Below are 23,121 nucleotides of genomic sequence, written 5' to 3' on the forward strand. Positions count from 1 at the left end.
TGGGAATTTCGTTATTTTCATATTTGAGTTTTCTCGAATTTTGAAAAGGGGATCGTTTGATTTTAATTATTTTCTCTTCAAATATTTATTTTATGAAAATAAAAGAGAGAGGATAAAATGACTTCCTCAAAATAAAGAAATATTGGAGATTTAATATTAAAATCAAATAAGAATTTTACTCGGAGTTTTATCGCTATTTTATTTGAATTAGGAAAAATTTGTGTTTTTCAAAATTGCATTAGAGTCCCAAATAAATGTTCACCTTGTCTGGTAGATTTTTAGAGGACGGAGACAATTTATTTCAGGATTTTTGGAGTCCGTTTAGTATTTCTTTTCTTCATTTTTGTGCGCGGAGTTGTTTTAAAAAAAATTAACCGACTTAGCCGGGCCGTACCCGACCTGGACTCGTCCGGCCGGCCTCTTATAAGGCCCGCCCGGGACCACCCCAGACCAGTCGAACCCTAGCCCCGCCGCCCGAGCCGCCGCTGCCGCCCGCCGCCGCCGTAGCCACGCGCCGTCGTCGCCCGCGCCGCCGCCGTGTGCCGCCGCCGCCGTCGGAACCCGTCGCCGCCACCCCGCCCGACGCCCACCGGAGTGCACCGCCGCCGCCGGAGTTGCCGCCGCCCTCGCCGGATCTCGTCGAGGTAGCCGCCGCCGGTTTTCTCGAAAAACCGATAGTTTTTTTTTCAAAACCCTAGATCTGTTTTATTATCAGATCTGGTTCGGTTTTTTCGGTTTAGTTATTTAGCGGTTGTTCGTCCGTACATTCATTTTAATGAACGGTTTTCGCTCGTTAGTCACAAACAGCGAACGTTCGTTCGTTAGCCTGTTCGTCAGTTTTTCTTTTTCCAGGGTTTTCCGCGATTATTTTCGATCGTGATTTCTGACCCGATTTTGGTTTTAGTTTAACTTTTCGCTCGTTTATTGGAATCAGGCGATTCAAGCACCTAGAGTTTCATCTCGAAGCCCTCTTTCTATTTAATCAACCTAAACAAGTTTTTGCTACTTTAAAATTTGACTTTAGTCCAGATTAGTAATCGAAGCTTGTTTCTTTCGCAGTTTGAGTTTCGTTGCTTCGTTTGATTTGATTCTTTTTGCAAACCGGAGTTCTTAAGTTGAACCTTCTGGTTAGATCTCTTATTTGAGTTTTACCCGTGCTTCTAGTTGAGTGCTTATTGTATGCTTGTTTGTTTGCGATAGAGTACCCGGAGTGCGAAGCGTGCTACTATGAGTCTCTAGGTTTCACGGATCATTAGCAAGGAAAGTAACACTTTGATCATACCTCTTTACTACCCAGTTTTATTGCATTAGATCAATCCCCAAATAGTTGCATGATTAGGATCTGATTAATATGTGGGTTTTGGGAAGTAGTTGAGGTAGTACCTATTGTCCTGTTTATTACCAAACCTTTGGGAGTTACTTCTACGTTGCTTATATTGCTATGCTATGCTCGTAGACGTGGATTGGGTGAGTGTATACATGACAAATGTGAGTATTGTTAATTAATGGTTAACTTAAGGTGGCTACTTTAATACACTTCTGGGTGGATTGAGGCACCTGGGGAATCCAGTGTTGCCTGTATTTTTGGAAATCCCGGGGTACCATGTGATTCTCCGATGGACTGTCACCCAGGCTCAAAGGGATCATAAGATTATTCATGCTAGAAACTTCCGTGTGCAGCCACATGCCATTATGGGCTCTGGCATAGTTGAGTAAGTTGTGGGAAACCTTTCCATGATGGGCTAGCAGATGTAGGGGATTGTAGGTGTACCGGCCTATCTATCGGTTAAGGGGACCTCTTCGGAAAGACTGTGTCTCAGTCATTCGTTTCTCAAACATCATGTAGTGCGAGAAATCCAATGGAGGAGATCGAGTCTTGTGGGGAAAAGTACGCAAACCTCTGCAGAGTGTACAAACTAATCATGGTTAGCCGTGTCCCCGGTTATGGACATCTTGAGTATCTAGTTCTTGGATTATCATGTGGATCTCATCACTCTAAATATAATTTGATTGGGTTTAATGATGATGCTTAATTGGGATTGAGTTGGGTGAACCTTCTTAATGTTTAACTACCACCATGATAGTTAAATAAAATTTATTCCTTTGTTGTAGGGAAAAATTGGCTTTCCGCAAAAATATATTAACCATACAGCCTCCACCAGCCATATATGCATGTAGTGATAGCTATTATTCTGTTCATTACTCTTGTGCTACCTTGCCAGCATATTCCATGTGCTGACCCGTTTTTGGGCTGCAATGTTCATGTTGCAGACTTTTCAGACGACGAGTAAGGTGCCTTAGGTCATGGTCTTTCACTCAGTGATGCCGTTGGAGTTGATGGACTCACTTTATCTTCCAAGCCTTCCGTTGTTATCTTATTAGATGGCCTTAAGCCATATTTATTGTAATAAGTTCTCTTTTGAGACATTCGATGTAATAAGTGTGTGATTGCTACTTTGTTATAAATCCTTCAAGTAATGTGTGTGTCAGCATTACCGATCCAGGGATGACACAGATGCACAGAGATCAGACTATTTGAGGTCTGGTTGCTACAATTCCAAAACACGCCTGAAAATCATGATGAAACTTGGCACGGTGTCATGACATGGCACCAACATGCTGCGGTAATATTTTTGGCCGAATTGGGACAAGCTTTGGTGTAAGCTTCTTGCAAACCGGAGCTTCCCTCAAGAAGGCTCGTGGTTCCGAGAGGGAACGTGTCACCTCCGTGTGCGAAACGACATACGTACACTACCTTCTCCCGCCTTATTTTTTACACAGCCAGATTAGACCAAATAAAAGTACCGTGCTAAATTTTGGAATTATTCCGGGCTCGTTTCGCCTTTTTTATACATTAATTGAGTTTCTGGGCATTTAATGTGCATAATTTAAATTTAAACTACAAGCACATGCTCCAGTGCACCAAAGTTGTTTGAAAAATCTCATGTGTGTCCTTGGGTGAATTTCTAGGCCCCATGCAAGAGATGGAAGTGAAATTCAAACATCTGGGCGTCGTGGCTCGGCCGGAAAGATTGAGAAACTTGGTTTTTTAATTCCTGTAATTCCAAAACACGCATGAAAATCATGAAACTTGGCATGGTGTCATGACATGGCACCAACATGCTGCGGTAATATTTTTGGCCGAATTGGGACAAGCTTTGGTGTAAGCTTCTTGCAAACCGGAGCTTCCCTCAAGAAGGCTCGTGGTTCCGAGAGGGAATGTGTCACCTCCGTGTGCGAAACGACATATGTACACTGCCTTCTCCCGCCTTATTTTTTTACACGTCCAGGTTAGACAAAATAGAAGTAGTGTGCTAAATTTTGGAATTATTCCGGGTTCGTTTGGCCATTTTTATACATTAATTGAGTTTCTGGGCATTTAATGTGCATAATTCAAATTTGAACTACAAGCACATGCTCCAGTGCACCAAAGTTGTTTGAAAAATCACATGTGTGTCCTTGGGTGAATTTCTAGGTCCCACGCAAGAGATGAGAGTGAAATTCAAACATCTGGGCGTCGTGGCTTGGCCGGAAAGATTGAGAAACTTGGTTTTTTAATTCCTGTAATTCCAAGACACGCCTGAAAATCATGAAACTTGGCATGGTCTCATGACATGGTACCAACATGTTGTGGTAATTTTTCTGTCCGATTTGCAAAGGCGCACACATTAACAATCAACAAAGTCATTTTGGAACAAGTGCTGTCACGTTACAAATCGGAAACACAAGTATTATTGAAACCGTGGGCATTCGACTTACCAATTACGTGTGGCCACGCGTCCCCTTTTTTTATTGGCTAGGAGGTGTCGTGCGGGGTAGCTATTTGAGTACGGGAGGCGTGCGATCAGACCCCTGCGCGTGCTCATCGGGAGGAGAGCCCTTTGACCGCTACCCGCCGCGCACCTCCCTCCCAACATCTCCATTAATGGCACCCGAGAACCTGTTCTACGGCGTGGCTATATGTCTCACTGGACTGAGATTTAAGAGAGAAAAATGAAAATCTGACAAGAAAGTTTTGCACGGATCTTGATGTAAGATCCGACGGACCTATATAGCATCGACTGTGACTTATAGAAAGCATGATGAATATAAGGACGACAGTGGATAATAATTGTCTTGCATATTTAGAAACATAATTAAAAAAGCCACATGAGGCAATGCCCGAAATACACAAGGGCAAAAGAAGAAGGAAGACAACAATCTGGCTCGCTGATCTCTACTTTCTTGATGCGTTGCTGCAGGCCGCGGGAACTAGTCTCCGCAGCGACGAGCTCTTTCTTGTCCTCAAGATGCTGCTTGAGAGCATCCACGGATTCCTCCACCAGCCTTCTGCGCTCGATGCGCATCTTGTTATTCTCGTCCATAAGTTTCTCGACGATGACGCCGGTCCTCTTCAACAAGGCAGTGGTCTGCTCCTGCTGCTCCGCACTTCCGACAATCTTCGCCCTCAGCAGGTCGCGCTCGGCCCGGAGCTTCGCATTGCTCTCATTTAGTTGCCGGATGACGTTGGTAGACTATTCAAACGAGGCTTGCAGGTCATCCTGCAACCTCGCCACCTGGAGATCTGATCCATCTGCCTATGGACGAGGGCACGCATGCGCCTGTAAGAGTCCTCGCCTGCCCGCGAGGCATTTTCCCAGGCCGCCGCGGCAAGGGAGGACATCTCTGCTGCATTCGTGGCGCGGCGGGACATCTCTTCTGCTTTCGCGGCGCGGCCGGACCAGTCTGCTGCATCAACGGCGCGGCGGGTCCTCCGTGCTGCTTCGGCTGCGCGGCGGGACCTCTCTACTGCTACGGTCGTGCGGCAGGACATGTTGGCTGCTATCGCAGCGAGGCCGGACATCTCTCGTGCTCCCGCTTCCAGGCTTGCCTCTCCCTGGTGGCAATCTCTCGACCCAGAACTCACGCTGGCCATGGCGGACGCAAGGGAACGATGATGAATGACTTGTTTGTTTTTGACTTTTTGTGGACGAGGAGTTGAGGAGGAATGTGCAGTCATCTTGGAGTAGTAGTATTTATAACCGCGTAGTAATACGCTCCTAAGTGGGAAACCGTTTAGGCTTTGATCGGTGTGAACAGGTTTGCAATTCGGAATGTGATGGGACACATGCTCAAAATTTACTGACGGTTATAAGTGCGGCACTATTCCCGGAAGGCGTAACGTGGGCACGTACGCCTTCTCGGCCGCCTACGTGGCGTTTGCACCATAGGGTGCACCACAATAGGCAATGTTAGCACACGTATTTTAATTAGAATGGGTGTGTTGTGGCTAATCGCAAACACGTTGATCTATCTAACTGTTTCAGTTTGTTGCGGCTAATCGCAAACAGTTAATCCTTCGGAAGCGTATGCCCTCAATCACACACACCTTGATCTGGCTTACCGTTTCTTTTGTGTTGCCTAATCACAAACAGTTCATCCGAGTGAACCGTATGCTGTATATCGCACACACCTTCATCTGGCTGCCCGTTTCTTTTGTGTTGCCTAATCACAAACAGTTTATCCGAGTGAATCGTATGCTCTATATCACACATGCCTTCATCAGGCTGCCCGTTTCTTTTGTTCCGCCTCATCGCAAACAGTTCATTGGACTGAACCGTATGCCCCGGATCACACACGCAACTAAAATCTGAACTGTGTTTGATGCATCCTCCATCGCAAACGTTTTCACCTTTTTGACGGTTTTCATACAACACCGTTTACAATTATGGCATCGCACACAATTTCTCGAAGGGTCTCTGATCGTAGTGTCGCATTAGCAGCATCCTGCAGTAGTGATGAGTAATATCTGTTATGGTCATGCACCCTTGATGAATTATCTATTCTTGTTGAATCTCGATCGTAGTGATACACATATTCATAATATTGATGCTAAAAGTTGCAAGGTTGATAATGATAGTGCAACATACTTATGGCACTGCCGTTTAGGTCATATTGGTGTAAAGCGCATGAAGAAACTCCATGCGGATGGACTTTTGGAATCACTTGATTATGAATCATTTGTACTTGCGAACCATGCCTTATGGGAAAGATGACTAAAACTCCGTTCTCTGGAACAATGGAGCGAGCTAATGACTTATTGGAAATAATACATACCGATGTATGCGGTGCGATGAGTGTTGAGGCACGCGGCGTGTATCGTTATTTTCTAACCTTTACAGATGATTTTAGTAGATATAGGTATATCTACTAGATGAAACACAAGTCTGAAACATTTGAAAAGTTCAAGGAATTTCAGAGTGAAGTAGAGAATCATCGTAACAAGAAAATAAAGTTTCTACGATCTGATCGCGGAGGCGAATATTTGAGTTACCAGTTTGGCCTTCATTTAAAACAATGTGGAATTGTTTCACAACTCACGCCACCTGGAACACCACAGCATAATGGTGTGTCCGAATGTCGTAACCGTACTTTATTAAATATGGTGCGTTCTATGATGTCTCTTACCGATTTACCACTATTGTTTTGGGGTTATGCATTAGAGACAGCCGCATTCACATTAAATAGGGCGCCGTCTAAATCCGTTGAGACGACACCATATGAACTATGGTTTGGCAAGAAACCTAAGCTGACATTTCCTAAAGTTTGGGGATGCGACACTTATGTCAAAAGGGTTCAGCCTGATAAGCTTGAACCCAAATCGAAGAAGTGCGTCTTCATAGGATACCCTAAGGAAACTATTGGGTACACCTTCTACCACAGATCCAAAGGCAAGATCTTTGTAGCCAAGAATGGGTCCTTTCTAGAGAAGGAGTTTCTCTCGAAAGAAGTGAGTGGGAAGAAAGTAGAACTTGATGAGATAATTGTACCTTCCGTCAAATTGGAAAGTAGCACATCAGAGAAAACCATTCCCATGATGCCTACACCAACTGGAGAGGAAGCTAATGATGATGATCATGAAACTTCGGATCAAGTTACTACTGGACCTCGTAGGTTGACCAGAGCACGTTCCGCACCAGAATGGTACGGTAATCCTGTCCTGGAAGTTATGTTATTGGACCTTGGCGAACCTATGAACTATGAAGAAGCTATGATGAGCCCATATTCCGATCAATGGCTTGAAGCCATGAAATCTGAGATAGGATCCATGTATGAGAACAAAGTATGGACTTTGGTGGACTTGCCCGATGATCGGCAAGACATAGAGAATAAATGGATCTTCAAGAAGAAGACAGACGCTGATGATAATGTCACTATCTACAAAGCTCGACTTGTCGCAAAAGTTTTTTGACAAGTTCAAGGAGTTGACTACGATGAGACTTTCTCACTCATAGCGATGCTTAAGTCTGTCCGAATCATGTTAGCAATTGCTGCATTTTATAATTATGAAATCTGGCAAATGGACGTCAAAACTGCATTCCTTAATGGATATCTTAAAGGAGAGTTGTATATGATGCAACCAGAAGGTTTTGTCAATCCTAAAGGTGCTAACAAAGTGTGCAAGCTCTAGCGATCCATCTATGGGCTGGTGCAAGCATCTCGAAGTTGGAATATACGCTTTGATGAGATGATCAAAGCATCTAGTTTTATACAGACTTACGGTGAAGCATGTATTTACAAGAAAGTGAGTGGGAGCTCTGTAGCATTTCTGATATTATAAGTGGATGACATATTGTTGATTGGAAATGATATAGAATTTCAGGGTAGCATAAAAGGAAACTTGAATAAGAATTTTTCAATGAAGACCTCGGTGAAGCTGCTTATATGTTGGGCATCAAGATCTATAGGGATAGATCGAGACACTTAAATAGGACTTTCACAAAGCACATACCTTGACAAAGTTTTGAAGAAGTTCAAAATGGATCTGTCAAAGAAAGGGTTCTTGCCTGTGTTACCAGGTGTAAAACTGAATCAGACTCAAAGCCCGACCACTGCAGAAGATAGAGAGAAAATGAAATTCATTCCCTATGCCTTAGCCATAGGTTCTATCATGTATGCTATGCTATGTACTAGACCTGATGTGTGCCTTGCCATAAGTTTGGCAGGGAGGTACCAAAGTAATCCAGGAGTGGATCACTGGACAGTGGTCAAGAACATCCTAAGTACCTGAAAAGGACCAAGGATACGTTTCTCGTTTATGGAGGTGACGAAGAGCTCGTCATAAATGGCTATGTCGATGCTAGCTTTGACACTGATCCAGATGACTCTAAGTCACAATCCGGATACGTATTTATATTGAATGGTGGAGTTGTCAGTTGGAGCAATTCCAAGCAGAGCGTCGTGGCGGGATCTACGTGTGAAGCGGAGTACATAGCTGCTTCAAAAGCAGCGCATGAAGGAGTCTGGATGAAGGAGTTCATATCCGATCTGGGTGTAATACCCAGTGCATCGGGTCCAATGAAAATCTTTTGTGACCACACTGTAGCAATTGCCTTGGGGAAGGAATCCAAGTTTCGCAAGAGAACCAAACACATCAAGAGACGCGCCAACTCCATTCGTGAAAAGGTCAAGGATGGAGACATGGGGGTTTGCAAAATACGTACGGATCTGAATGTAGCGGACCCGTTGACTAAGCCTCTTCCGCGAGCAAAACATGATCAACACCAAAACTCCATGGGTGTTAGATTCATTACAATGTAATCTACATTATTGACTCTAGTGCAAGTGGGAGATTGATGGAAATATGCCCTAGAGGCAATAATAAAGTTGTTATTATTATATTTCCTTATTCATGATAAAGGTTTATTATTCATGCTAGAATTGTATTGATCGAAAACTTAAATACATGTGTGGATACATAAACAAATACCGTGTCCCTAGTAAGCCTCTACTAGACTAGCTCGTTGATCAAAGATGGTTAAGGTTTCCTGACCATAGACATGTGTCGTCACTTGATAACGGGATCACATAATTAGGAGAATGATGTGATGGACAAGACCCATCTATTAGCTTAGCATATGATCGTTCAGTTTATTGCTACTGCTTTCTTAATGTCAAATACATATTCCTTCGGCTATGAGATCATGCAACACCCAGATACCGGAGGAATACCTTGTGTGCTATCAAACTTCACAACATAATTGGGTGATCATAAATATGCTCTACAGGTATCTCCGAAGGTGTTTGTTGAGTTGGCATAGATCGAGATTAGGATTTGTCACTCAGTGTATCAGAGAGGTATCTCTGGGCCCTCTCAGTAATACACATCACAAGAAGCTTGCAAGCAAAGTAACTAAGGAGTTAGTTACGAGATGATGTATTACGGAACGAGTAAAGAGACTTGCCGGTAACGAGATTGAACTAGGTATGAAGATACCGACGATTGAATCTCGGGCAAGTAACATACCGATAGACAGAGTGAATTATGGATGTTTTCATAAGGTTCGACCGATAAAGATCTTCGTAGAAAATGTTGGAACCAATATGGGCATCCAGGTTCCGCTATTGGTTATTGACCGGAGAGGTGTCTCGGTCATGTCTACATAGTTCTCGAACCCGTAGGGTCCGCACGCTTAACGTTTGTTGATGATATAGTGTTATATGAGTTATGTGATTTGGTGACAGAATGTTGTTCGGAGTCCCGAATGAGATCATGGACATGATGAGGAGCTCCGGAATGGTCCAGAGGTAAAGATTGATATATAGGACGATGCTATTTGGACATCGGAAGAGTTTCGGGAGGTACCGGGTAGTCATCGAATCACTGGAAGGGGTTCCGGGAACCCCCGGGAGGTTAATGGGCCATATGGGCCAAAGTGGGGAACACACTAGCCCACAAGGGGCTGGCGCACCCCTCCTAGGGCCGCAACCCTTGGGGAGAGAAGGAAAGAGGGGAGTCGGCCTCCTCCTTCCTTCCCTCTCCTCCCCTTTCCTTCCCCCCTTGTACAAACAAGGTAAGGGGGGCCACAGGGCAGGAGCCCAAAGGGGTGATGACCACCCTTGGGGCGCCTCCTGGCTACCTTCCCTTCCCCCACCTATATATATGAGGGAGGGGGCGCCACACATAGGTCACGACAATCTCTTAGCCGTGTGCGGCGCCCCTCTCCACGGTTTCGTCCCTCGGTCATATTTTCGGAGTGCTTAGGCGAAGCCGTGCGGAGATAGCTTCACCACCACCATCGCCACGCCGTCACGCTACCGGAACTAATCTACTACTTTGCCTGTCTTGCTGGATCAAGAAGGCGAGGACATCATCAAGCTGAACGTGTGCTGAACGCGGAGGTGCCGTACGTTCGGTACTTGATCGGTTGGATCGCGAAGAAGTTCGACTACATCAACCGCGTTAATAAATGCTTCCGCTTACGGTCTACGAGGGTACGTAGACACACTCTCCTCTCTCATTGCTATGCATCTCCATGGATAGATCTTGCGTGTGCGTAGTATTTTTTGTTTCATGCAACATTCCCCAACACATAGATCGTCAATCAACAACATATATAGCTAATACTCTACCCTAATACCGTTATCCATCCCAAGACTGATATCCAACATGCATCTCAAAGTATTAATTAAAACAGAGTATTGCATTAAGTATGATGATATGATGTGGATAGTATATTGTCTTTACCGTACGTTTAAAGGAACTATGCGATTATATTTTTATTCTTAGTGGCAACAACACAATGCAAACCTTTTTCACTTTCTGTAACCACGGTAGATTACTTGCAAAATTGAACCAACTAACATACACAAGCCCCTCTTAAAGATCATTCATCTAAACATGTCTGGTGTAAGACTAATATATTAGAGACCATATATGTCTATAAATTATGCAACAAAGAACTCATATGGATCCATAAATAGAGCATATATAGATCTGATCATAAAAATACAATTATCACACCGCAACAAACACACCATAAGATTACATCAGATGGATCATAATCATGTAAGGCAGCTCATGTAATCATTGTATTGAAGAACAAGGGAGAGGTTGCCATCCAACCACTAATATGGACTCATAGTCCAAATAAAACTACTCACGGATGATCATGGTGTGGCAGTAAGGTTGATGGCCAGTTAATTCCACCTCCGTCAGGGTACCGAAAAAGACCTCAAGATTGAATCACGACGGAACAAAGAGGAGCAATGGCCGAAAAAAATCCTCGATAATTATTTTTAGGGTTTTCAAATCAATATAAAAGGCAGCGATAGAAAAAGGATGTGAGACATAGTCCCATGGGGCCCATGCAACCACCCTCTGCCCGCATGGGGACCACATGGCTCTCCCGCCGTGGGGTCAGGTGTCCACAGAAGCTTCTAAACTAAAAAGAACTCTGAAATTTTCTAGGATTTTTCTAAGCTCCATAAAATTTATTTTCGTGGAAAGTCGAAAAACTGAAAACAACAACTAGTACTGGTCACTAAATGAATAGGTTACTCCTGAAAAATAATAAAAATTGACGCCAATATGACAAAGTGATATAATTGTGGCATGAAACAAGCAAAAATCATAGATACATTCTAGATGATTTGACACTCATCCGTTGGGAGTGATTTAAAGAGATAATAAGGTGAGCCACCTGGTGGCACCCTGGAGCTTTGGCTTTGCCACATCTCCAATGAAGATTAGCACCCCCCCAAAGAGCGTGAACTTCAGGATAAATTTCGTGTCGTGCACTCACTTGTGGTTAATCTTTTCCCTCACCTTACTTACTTTGTATGCTTGTTGCATTGTTATTTAGTTCGATGCCTAGCATACCTTGTTGTTTGCTTGCTTTCCACATAGGTTGTTCTCACCTAGTTGCATATCTAGATAACCTACTTTATGCGTAATACCCTAAATTTGACAATAAGTTAAAAAACTATAGTCGCTTAATCACCCCATCTATTCGACCGATTTGATCCTTTGAACTGTATATTCCCAAGAAACACACCTCAAATTTATATCGTATTTTTTCACCGCCACCAGTCTGAAATCATGTGTTCGGTACTCTAGCAGAGAGGGGATTGTTGCCTTTGTCATCAACATCGATACTTGCTGCTCCCATAATGATTGGTTACCTCGATAGTATCCTTGCAATATCATGCCTTTTTACCTAGAGACCCTACGTTTATCGAACCACGTGGAGTATAAAGTTGGCAATGGACGTCTAGCAAGTCCTTAGTGTCTCATTTCTTCTTTGTTTCTAGATCATGTTGGGAGTCTTAGCAACACAAAGCTACTACGAAAATGGGAGAAAGTTGTATACAATATCTAGAAAATATGGCAATGCAAAAGAGTTTCACATGCAACATTGTACACATGCGTGGGATCATAAAATAGATTACTAATAGTGGTATGATACATAAAATAAGGCACCATGCATGTGAGCCGATAAGTGGGCGATGTGTCCAAGGGGTACCATGACTAATTGCCGCCGAATCGAGAATTAAACTGTCCTACCTTGATCATATCCCGCCTCGTGGGGTTACCCTGGTGGTTAAGGAGAACCAGACCAATGCCTTAATGTTCTTTGACTACATTATTTATCCCTAAGGATTTGGCTTAAACTGCCCTACTAATCCTTATTGTCATCGGTCTTCGTTGTAGTTCTCTAAGCCTCCCTGCAATCTACCTTTCCTTTGCTTGACCTTTGGCACGTTAGTACAAGTGAGTGCTAGGATTGAGAAGAGACGAAACGACTAAATGTTGCACAAAGAAAATATAGTCATAACATGGATCCGTCTGAAGCACGTCTGTGGGCTGTGACCTGTGAGGCTACGCCTCCGCCCTTAGCCTGTGAGGCCTACTCACATATCACGACCAGATCGCAAACAAAAGATATTGTAAAAGTTTTGTAAATGAATGATTAAACTGTCTTACAAACTCGCCGACCACGAGGAAATCACGAGTACAAGATGAAACTATGGCTATGGTGGAGATGATGGTTGCGGGCGATACGATGAATAGGCGAATTTGACAAAGAGTGAAAATATGTCAAAGTGAGCCCTGGCTTAGAGTCCTCCCTCTTTATATAGTTGCAGCCTTGGACTAGGGTCTCGAAGGCGCAATATTTCAAAATGGATTAGGGGCCCTTCACGAATATGGACCGGTTTGATACCCTGAGCCTGTTGCCACTTGGTATTAGGGGGGATACAAACGGCCACACTCATACTGGTGTTTGGCTATCCTGAGCTGAAGCTGCTACCAAGTTTTTTTAATGGCAACAATCTTCTTGATTTGTAGATCTTGTACCTTATGCCCTAATTTCATTGCTAGGCCCATTTCTACAACAACTTAACAAAACAATGAGATTTATGCAAATTTACAATTACAATTATTAGTGATTATTTGACAAGTTATAAGTAATAATCATAGAGAATATATCAGAATATCAAGTGAAAAGATGGATGCAAAATGAGAAAGAAAGAAACAAGACCTTTTTAAAACAAGAAAAAAAGATTTTTTTTTTGAGAAGCTTCCCGAAGTGCCAAGCTTATCCCTCTCCAAAACCCCCCATTCCGCCTCGCTTCCTCCCCCACGCTCCACCGGCCGGCGCGGCTCCCCCCTGTTCACCGTCGCCGGCGCACCATACCATACCACACACCTACACCAGCACCAAGCCCACCGGAATGGCGTCTTGCCCTCTGTTCCTCCTAGCCCCACAACCTCCTCCTCCGCTCGTCGCCGCCCGCCACTGCCGCTCGCCTCTCGCTGGCAGCGCACACCCCCTAACCAGCTGCCGTGCCCCCCGCCTCCGCCGCCGGCAGAGCTGCCGCTGCTCCTCCTCCCCCTCTTCCTCGTCTTCATCCTCCTCCGGGCCTCGCGAGCGCTCGCCGAGGCCTCGGCAGCGGAAGCAACGAACGGAGCAGCGGCCCGGCAGCGGCAGCGCCGTGGACCCCGTGGGCTTCCTCGTCAAGACTGGCGTCTCCGACCGCGCATTCGCCCAGTTCCTTCGCGACCGGTACGTTCGCCCACCGTCTGGTACTCTGGTATGGTAGGGGGAATGGGCACCCGAATCTTCTTCCTGCAAACCCCGGCTCAGCCTCGTTATCGAACTTTGTTCTCTCATTGTGGGACACCAGAGGCGGGAATTGATTGAGGTTTTTGATGGATATGATACGCAAATAGTATGGTTTTGGCTTAGTGTTCACTAGTAGGTAGGGAGCAATCGCTTGTTTGCTTATTGCATTGTTGTTGTCAGGCACAAGGCTTTGAAGGACCGCAGATGGGAGCTGTACTCTCGGTTTATTGATCTAAAAGAGGGGTCCTCCGGGTAAGTTTGCCACCATCTTCTCGATTTAGTGTTTTTGATTCTGCTCGGGATCTTTGGGGGTGATGCTGGTCTGTTTGTGTTTTCCTGGCAGGTATGAGTTATTGGGAATGCACCGCCATCGGCAGCATCGTGTGGATTTCATGGACTGGGCACCAGGTATTGTTCATTTTTGGGTGTGACTAAGATTGAATTAGTAGGTTCTGATATGTGGTCAATTAGGTCAAATATGATAATTTAAAGTAGAATATAGATTCATAGTTTCAGGAGATGGTAAGGATAAACGGTACGCATAGCAAAGTTTGCCGCCCTTATGTTTCCAGCAGTTAGACTTAGACCTGCTCGATTAGCTTCAACACTCAAGGGCCCTCATTTATCCCATAGTATTTCGGTAATGTTACCCAGCGAACGTCAGCTGGGAGGGGGGTGGCAAGCGAACGCCATTTGATGGCAGTTTTAGTTGTCAGGCGAGATCAAACGACCGCAGTTTTTAAATGAAAATTGCCTTCTCGGGAAGAAACTGCCATGCCGCCTGAAGAAAATGCCACCCCTCACCACTTCCTCGCAACTAAAACTGCCACGAAATCGTTCGCATGTGCCACCCTCCCTGGCGAACGTTCGCCAGTTAACGCGGTCCTATTATTTTGATTTTCTACAATTCTGCAAGAATACACATCCACCATTAAATCAATGGAATAACATTTTTTCTTGTTAATGAGCAGCTGGAAATATCCTTAAAATGCCACCTTTCTGGTTTTTATATTCTTATACAGTTTGAAGTGCTCATTAAAGTAATAATTTATATAGTTTGTAATTATAGTTCTTGGCTGTTGTAACCCTGCTGTTTCAATAAGTCAGTTTTCTTTTGGTCCCTACATTTTTCTCTATGTAACTTATTTCATTTTCAGCTTAACATGTTATGTCAGCCACTTTGAACTTGTCATTTTACTTGATTATTGAGATGCTACTTTGTGATTTCTGACTACTATATACTCCCTCCGTTCCTAAATATTTGTCTTTTTAGAGATTTTAAATGGACTACCACATACGGATGTATATAGACATATTTTAAAGTGTAGATTCACTCATTTTGCTCCGTATGTAGTCACTTGTTGAAATCTCTAGAATGACAAATATTTAGGAATGGAGGGAGTATTTGGGTATTATTACTACAGCCTCTTTGATATAAGTTTCTGTGCTTAAGCATTAGATTGAACATTTGTTACATTCAATTATTGAAAGGAGGATTGTCATGTAGGTGCTCGGTATTGTTCTCTGATTGGTGATTTTAATCAGTGGTCGGCAACTGAAAACTGTGCACGAGAAGGCCATTTGGGACATGATGATTTCGGGTATTGGTTTGTGATACTTGAAGATAAGCTCAGAGAAGGGCAAGAACCAGATGAATACTTTTTTCAGGAGTACAATTATGTGGATGATTATGATAAAGGCGACAATGGTGTTGATGCTAAAGATTTAATCCGTAGAATGAATGAAGAGTATTGGGAACCTGGAGAAGTTACGTCACGCAAGTCTCGGTGGGAGACAGTTGCTAAGCTATACGAGCAGATGTTTGGCCCAAATGGTCCGCAGACAGAAGAAGAGCTAGGTGAAATACCTGATGCTGAAACCAGATATAAAAACTGGAAAGCCACACAAAAGGATGAGTCATCCAGTTCATCGCCTTCCTACGATATCATTGATACTGGGCAAGAGTTTGACATTTTCAATGTTGTAACTGATCGAGCATCGTTCGAAAAGTTTCAAGCAAAGGCAACTCCTCTTGCTTACTGGGTTGAAATGAGGAAAGGAAGAAAAGCCTGGATAGAGAAATATGTTCCAGCGATTTCTCATAAAGACAAGTACAGGATTTATTTTAATACTCCTGATGGTGCTTTAGAACGCGTGCCTGCTTGGGCAACTTATGTTCTTCCAGGTTCATTCCTACTTATCTCTGTGATGATGATGCCTCCATTGTCACTGCTTCTCATCATATTGGAACTTATTAATCTATTGCAAAAATTATTTACAGTAACAGTGCACATCAAGCTAGGTTCTGGATTGGTTGCTAGGCCATAACCTTTTGCTTCATGGTTGGTCCTGAGAGGAAAAAAGACGATGCAGTACAAGGGTGCTAGCCAGAAAGAAATAGTCTGTTTTAGTATCTTTGAGAGTGAATCTAGGTTATTATGATTTAAGGTTCTATTTTCCCTCCTTCTGTTTTCTTCTTCCCTTTCGCACTGGTGTTGGAGGAGGTGGGATAGGAGTTCAGTAAAAACTTGGACATCTGTCCAAGGACTGGTAGCGGTTGAGAGGCGGTTGAGTCCTAGCGAACATAGAACATTAAGCTCATTATTGCTTATTTTCATGGGACTCCCAGGGATAATTATGACACACTGACATTATAATGGAGCCGACATCTTCCCTATCTCTTTGCATAGGTTTCTGTTTGAGTTGTAATGTTCATGAATTCACTTCAAATAGCTGTTGTACTTTGTGTGTGCATTACTGCTATTTCCGCAATGACAATTTTGGATTATCTTGTTAACATGGTCTTACTTATCTAACATGCTGCTTTGCTTCTTTTATGCATAACTTGTTGATGCTGATTAAATCTCTTCATTTTTTTTCTTTTTTGTAGACGCAGAGGGGATGCAATCCTATGCAGTACATTGGGAGCCTCCTCCAGAAGAAATTTACAAATGGAGATTTGGACGACCGAAAGTCAAAGGTTCACTTAGGATATATGAATGTCATGTTGGAATAAGTGGATCTGAGCAAAAGATATCATCGTTTCAAGAGTTCACATCCAACGTATTTCCCACCCCTTGTTTTGTATGTTTGTGGTAACTTCACTCGGAAATCCGTTGGTGCTCCTGGGAGCGCGCGCTCCTGCATGCGAGAAAAATATGAAAAAATTCCAAACAAAAATTTGACGCATACATCTTGACATTATATGTGTGCACGTCAAGTTTCGAAGGAAACCAACATTTTTTGTGGCTTGTGTAAAATAGACAAAAGGATATCTTGTGAAAAGCATTTTTTAATACCGGATTTTGTCTTTTTCACACGTGACAAATAAGTTGTCGGATTTTCGCGAAACAACTTTGTGAGCATGTACAATATCGAGATGTGCGCGCCGAATTTTTGTTTGGAATTTTTTGACATTTCAAAATATGTTTAAAATGCATTTAAGAAACTAGGAGCGCACGCTCCCATGTGCCAAAACGCCACTCTCTAACTTCACTTCTCTAACTTCATCTCCATTAGGTACTACCTCACATAAAAAATGCTGGATATAATGCTGTTCAAATAATTGGAGTCCTGGAGCACAAGGATTACTCCTCCGTTGGCTATAAGGTGACACTATGATGATATAGTTAGTATCGATCAATAAGAATTTTGTTTTTTTGAGTTAAACTGCTCATTATTAATGTTAGATTGCCATGCAGAATAAAAATGACAGTGATTTGTAGTTTTAACATTTGAAGCCTTTCTGATTCATCCAGAATTGACCATGATAGTGTCGTTTTAGAATTGTGAAGAAGTACTTGACGAACCTCCAATTTTGAACTTACAGTATGTTTAGACAGCCCATTGTCAACCGCAATGAATTTCAGTATTGGTTGATCATCGTCAAAACTCACAACCTCCAAAGTGAACCTTTTCTCCTTGCTTGCTTAATCTTTATGGCTGCATGCATCTATGATGCAGAGGCCGGGAGTAATAAAAGCTTCCATTTCTAAGAAAAAACTTATATTGTCCCACATTGTTTCAAGTCACAAGTGTGCACATATGGAATGTTTTATATTAGACTTAAGCTGAGATACCAGATGGTTTCATTGTAATTTTTAGCAGTTTAAAGAAGCTACTATAAAAACTAGAAGATTGCCTAATGTTCAAGTATGCAGCTAGCTTTCCTTTGAGTTTGATGATATATGAAGTAATGAATATTTTGTTGATGCTGGAGTAATTGATATTGTTAAACTAATTGCAAATGGCATTATTTTCTTCATTTGTAGAGTTATTACCAGATGTTCTAATTTTAATGATTGCTCCATTTGTTATAGATGATAGCAGTGGTCACTGCATTGTGTTAATTTTCTCTCTCTGTCTGTGTGTGATCAAGTGCATTGTAACTGCAGGTCACAAATTATTTTGCAGTCAGTAGCAGATTTGGCACCCCAGATGACTTCAAGAAACTAGTGGACGAGGCACACGGTCTGCTTCTCAAGATCATTATTATTCTCTTACTCCCGTAACCATCAAAATCTATTCTAATCGCACATGTGAAATACAGACACATAAGAAGCCGAGTTTAATATACCTAGACATTTATAGAGTGTTCATTTGTTCAATTATGAGGTATAAAATGATAAAATAGGTAGGTGCATGTTGATCACATAATTATAGAGGAGGCCAAAAAGTGAAAACACAATGTGCACATTAGCTCAACATGCAGTACCACTTGTGTTATTTGTGACAGGCACACTTTTTTCCTATAAAACATGGCAGAATTTATTCTGACAACAACACTAAGCATAGGAGAGGAGTATACACAGAACAGAGTACTCCTCTTATAACACATTCTCTTTTCTTTTTATTTGTCTCTGTAGATCATATTCTGGCCCAGATGGCGAATATGGGATACATTTAAGTCGAAGTCCTGTAATATTGCCTCTTAGTAGAACGTTTTTGTTGTCCATTTGCCATTCTCCATTTTCCTTGCTTTTAATATAAGATGTCATTTACGCGTGGTAGTTGAGAAGTGTTTTTACAATAGAAGTTTTTTTTATACTGCTGGTCGGCCATCTTCCTAGTGTTTTTCCTCCATCATGTTTCCTTGTGCATGTAAGTTTGGAACTTAAGTGATATCTCTAGCAAGTTTTGAGATTGCATACATTATTTTACCATTCAATGTTAAGAATGAGTGAAACACCGATTAACATATCATCTTTTCTCTGCTCAGGTCTTGGTTTACTGGTTCTTATTGATATTGTCCACTCCTATGCATCAGCGGACGAAATGGTTGGCTTATCCCTTTTTGATGGCTCTAACGATTGTTACTTCCACAGCGGTAATAGAACTTTTTTTTTACTTCTTAAAGTTTTGTTGGTGTTCACGTGGAATCATGCTAATAATAGATTTGGAAGACGTTAATAACAACATCTTTTTTTTTTCAGTTGTGCACTTTGAATATTTTACATACTCTATTTCATTTCTTTGTCCGAGGTACTTGTGTGCTTCTTTGGCTCTGCTACTTCAAAATGTTTGTTGTAATGTATCCTTGTCAGGGAAAAGAGGGCATCACAAATACTGGGGCACTAGAATGTTCAAATATGATGATGTTGATGTTCTGCACTTCCTGTTGTCTAATTTAAGTTGGTAAAATAGTGAAAGCTCTGTTCATACTCTATTCTTTGTCTTCTGTTTCCTATCTACCCAGGCACTTATGGATCTCTTACTTGTTAGGTGGGTCACTGAATACAAGATCGATGGATTCCAGTTTCACTCACTCTCTTCTATGTTATATACTCACAATGGTTTTTCTACATTTACTGGTGCCATAGAAGAGTAAGCGTTAACTACTGTTTACAGTCAACATTATTTGGTCGTCTTGTATTATATTTTACTGAATTGTTCTCAATTGGACGGAAATGGGACACACTCATTTATCCATCAAATATAGATCTGGCACTGGGAGGATCTACACTCCGTACTAGCATGTTTTGGGGACAGTTCAACTGCCAACTAACATTGCATTTTCTGTTCTCACTCTGCTACTATTTCTCTATTCTACTCGTTTGCTTGTATCAACATCTGTAATTGTATTTGTGTGGTAAGACAATGTTGTGAGAACATTGTTCTCTGGCCTACAATGACATGTGGTCGTTCTGACCCTGGTCGTACATAGCATCAAAGTTAAGCAGAACACTATAAAACAAGGTTCTAGATATTTAATTTATTCTGAGTCATGGATATCTACGAGGATCTAGCTATATGCTCTTCAAAGAAGAAGAATGGGGCTGTAATTCGAGGATCCAAACCTCATGATAAGGGGTGTACAGTCACACCTCCCACCAACGCCTCAGAACCGAGATTATGGTGATCTTAGCATTAATCCTATGATCTTGATCCTGTCAACATGAGGACAACCTTGTCAAGCCGTGGATCCTGATGCTGACAACTATTGGATAACATATAACTGTATCCAGAATTATGTCTAGGTTAAATATAATCTGATTTAGGTTAACTCTCAGCATGTCAAACCTGTAAAACTGAATTGGAGAACATTGATGATACCTTCTTTTTGGTGTGGTTCCCCTGTTCCCATCTACATTTCCTACTTCGCTGGAGTTATCTGCTTGCTTGAAACCAATGATAGCCACATAGCAAGATCACAAAACAGGAAAGTGCCCCGTTGTGTGTGGGAGAAGCTGGAGCATATTTATAGGCAGTTACTGTTTGCTAAGGATCAGCTGCATCCATTTGTCATTGACAAATCCCCATCCAGGAGCTGCTGGTACTACGGCTAAACATTCTAAACAAATCAAGCCACATATCAATGTTCTACTGACTTACAACATAGATGGAAGTCAAAGGGAAGGCCTTCTATTGGTCCTTGAATGCATATCCTTGTGATCAATTTGGTGTCATCCTGTGTGCAGTGAGGAACTGCCAGTGCTATTCAATGTTCCAATTTTCATGCTCTTTTGAACGTCTCCTCCATGTCTTCATTCAGTACTCATTGCTGTTTATGTAATATACTTGTCGCCTTTCTCCAGTCTCTTTATGCTCATTCCAATGTTGATTATAGGTATTGCAATCAATACGTTGACAAGGATGCGTTGATATACCTAATTCTAGCAAATGAGATGTTACATGAACTCCATCCAGATATTATAACAATAGCAGAGGATGTAAGTTGCTGCTGTACTAGCTGTCCCTTTCATGTAATTTTTTGTTCATGTGAAATAGTTAGTGGCTTTAGGCATGCAATTTGGTATGGACATATACCACATCCGTTGCAAAATGTAAGGCCTCACACATCCCATGAATTAAGTTTGATCAACAATCTGACTTATAAAGTGTGAGTTATGTGATACAAAAATGAAAAATCACATGATTGGGCTGGTATTAAAAAGCATTTTCTAATGATATGTCACTTTTGTGTCACATGACCCACATTTTAAATCTTGAAATGCATGGCCCCCTTATATTTTGCAATGCAGGGAGTAGTTTACCCATGTTGAACGTGGTGCTAACCTGTTAGATAGTAACTACTAAGTAGTAAGTGATTCTCATATCGAGTCTTGTCTAACAGAGCTAAACAGAATACAAGGCATATATAGTTTTGTTCAGTGTCTAGGGATAACTGTTCTCACCAACTATTCAGTGGATGATATTTGCAAATTCCAGCAACTGATATACAACCAGCGGTTCTGTTTCATTTCTTAATTTTATTTTATAGGCAACATATTATCCTGGGTTGTGTGAACCAACCACCCAAGGCGGATTAGGATTTGACTACTGGGCCAATCTTTCTATTCCAGAAATGTGGTTGTGGCATCTTGAAAATGTTCCAGAGAGAGAGTGGAGCATGAACAAGGTTTGCATGCTATCTAGCCTTTCGCATGGCATCATCTTATTGGCACCATGTAGACTAGAAGTATCATATTTCATGTCTAATAACTATCTTGGATCATTTTGCAGATTATGAAAGTATTGATAAGCAGCAACCATCATATGCTATCTTACGTTGAAAATCACAACCAGGTTTGCGTATATCTTTTTCTGGGCGCCAATTGTATCATCGTGCTTAGAAAGAAAAGAGCATATTATATTTTATACAGACCAAATCTTGTTTTTAAGATCGAGTCACTTCCTCAGACACTTAGCCCATAAACAACTTCTAGTTTCTTTTGTTCTTTATATTGTGTTTCACCCTATTTCCGTCTCAGACTTGCTCAAATGCTCTCTTGTGCATCTTCACCAGAACCTATCATACATGATATCTGTAGGTGTTATGTCTTAGGATTTAGGCCTTAGACCTTGATTTGCACAGCTGCATACCACGTGCTTAGGAGGCCTGCAATCCTGGGGATAGAGAGACTATATTATAATCCTGGCTTGCTTTTTATTGATAATTTGATCCTCTTGCAATCAAACTTTGGCTATATGCGTCTATGATGAGGCTAATAAAATTTTCCATTATCTAAAAAAAATAGCCCAGTAACTCAGTCTACTCTTTCCTAACTTGCCTTGAACATTTAAATTCCTAACTTTATAGACAAAAAGGACAGACCCAGTGCATAGAAGCTCCCACACAAGGTGGGGTCTGGGGAGGGATTATAGGAACCTAGTCTTACCCCTGCAAAGTGCAATGCAGAGAGGCTGGTTCGAACCCAGGACTCTTGGCACAAGTGGGGAGGACTTCACCACTGCGCCAGGCCCTTCTAATCCTGAGCAACTGGCTATGGATGATCGCCTATTGATCCTGTGGCCATGTGGAAGGTCTTCCAAGGCATTCCTCCCTCCTTCAAAAGCGGCTCATCTCGAGCTGGAACAAGGGATAATGATGCTTGAGCTCCGCAACATCCTCCCAAGTAGCTATGAGATCAGCCTGGTGAACGAGCACCTACCATACATCTTCAGCGTGACTGCCACAAAACATGCCCAAGGGAGTAGGTGAATCAAGCTGTTATGTGGCTACTAGAAGGAGGGCGCGAGAGGGCCGGCCGGGGGCCTTTTTGCCACGGCCGGGGAAGAGGGAAGGGATTTCCTTCTTAATTCTTGCTTGATTAGATTGATACATCTCCTCCCCTTATATAGAGAGGTTTACTTGACTCCCCAGCAAGGCTTTCTTGACCCCTAAGCAAGCGACCCTTATCTCTAATTAACCCTAAGACTAACGGGCTATACGGCCAGCCCAGGCCCATTAGGCCCATTACGTACTCTAACACAAGCCCATGGTGCATCAACAGAA

General features: G+C 42.4%; 1 protein-coding gene across 2 annotated transcripts in view; it reads left to right on the top strand.

The window, feature by feature from the left end:
* Positions 1–13,363: 13,363 nt before the first annotated feature.
* Positions 13,364–23,121, top strand: part of LOC123169852 (1,4-alpha-glucan-branching enzyme 3, chloroplastic/amyloplastic) — a 28,387-nt gene continuing 18,629 nt past the window's right edge. The window contains exons 1-13 of one of the 2 annotated variants that reach the window (XM_044587719.1): positions 13,364–13,826; positions 14,067–14,138; positions 14,230–14,294; positions 15,394–16,071; positions 16,777–16,949; positions 17,406–17,495; positions 18,281–18,356; positions 19,105–19,212; positions 19,430–19,520; positions 19,608–19,709; positions 20,953–21,055; positions 21,607–21,744; positions 21,849–21,911. In XM_044587719.1, the coding sequence (XP_044443654.1) occupies positions 13,495–13,826; positions 14,067–14,138; positions 14,230–14,294; positions 15,394–16,071; positions 16,777–16,949; positions 17,406–17,495; positions 18,281–18,356; positions 19,105–19,212; positions 19,430–19,520; positions 19,608–19,709; positions 20,953–21,055; positions 21,607–21,744; positions 21,849–21,911 (2,091 nt within the window). In that variant the 5' untranslated portion in view covers positions 13,364–13,494. The remainder of the gene's footprint in view (positions 13,827–14,066; positions 14,139–14,229; positions 14,295–15,393; positions 16,072–16,776; positions 16,950–17,405; positions 17,496–18,280; positions 18,357–19,104; positions 19,213–19,429; positions 19,521–19,607; positions 19,710–20,952; positions 21,056–21,606; positions 21,745–21,848; positions 21,912–23,121) is intronic. The other variant, XM_044587718.1, reaches the window with a different exon arrangement.

Source organism: Triticum aestivum, chromosome 7D (assembly GCF_018294505.1).
Source record: "Triticum aestivum cultivar Chinese Spring chromosome 7D, IWGSC CS RefSeq v2.1, whole genome shotgun sequence".
Lineage (NCBI taxonomy): Eukaryota > Viridiplantae > Streptophyta > Magnoliopsida > Poales > Poaceae > Triticum > Triticum aestivum.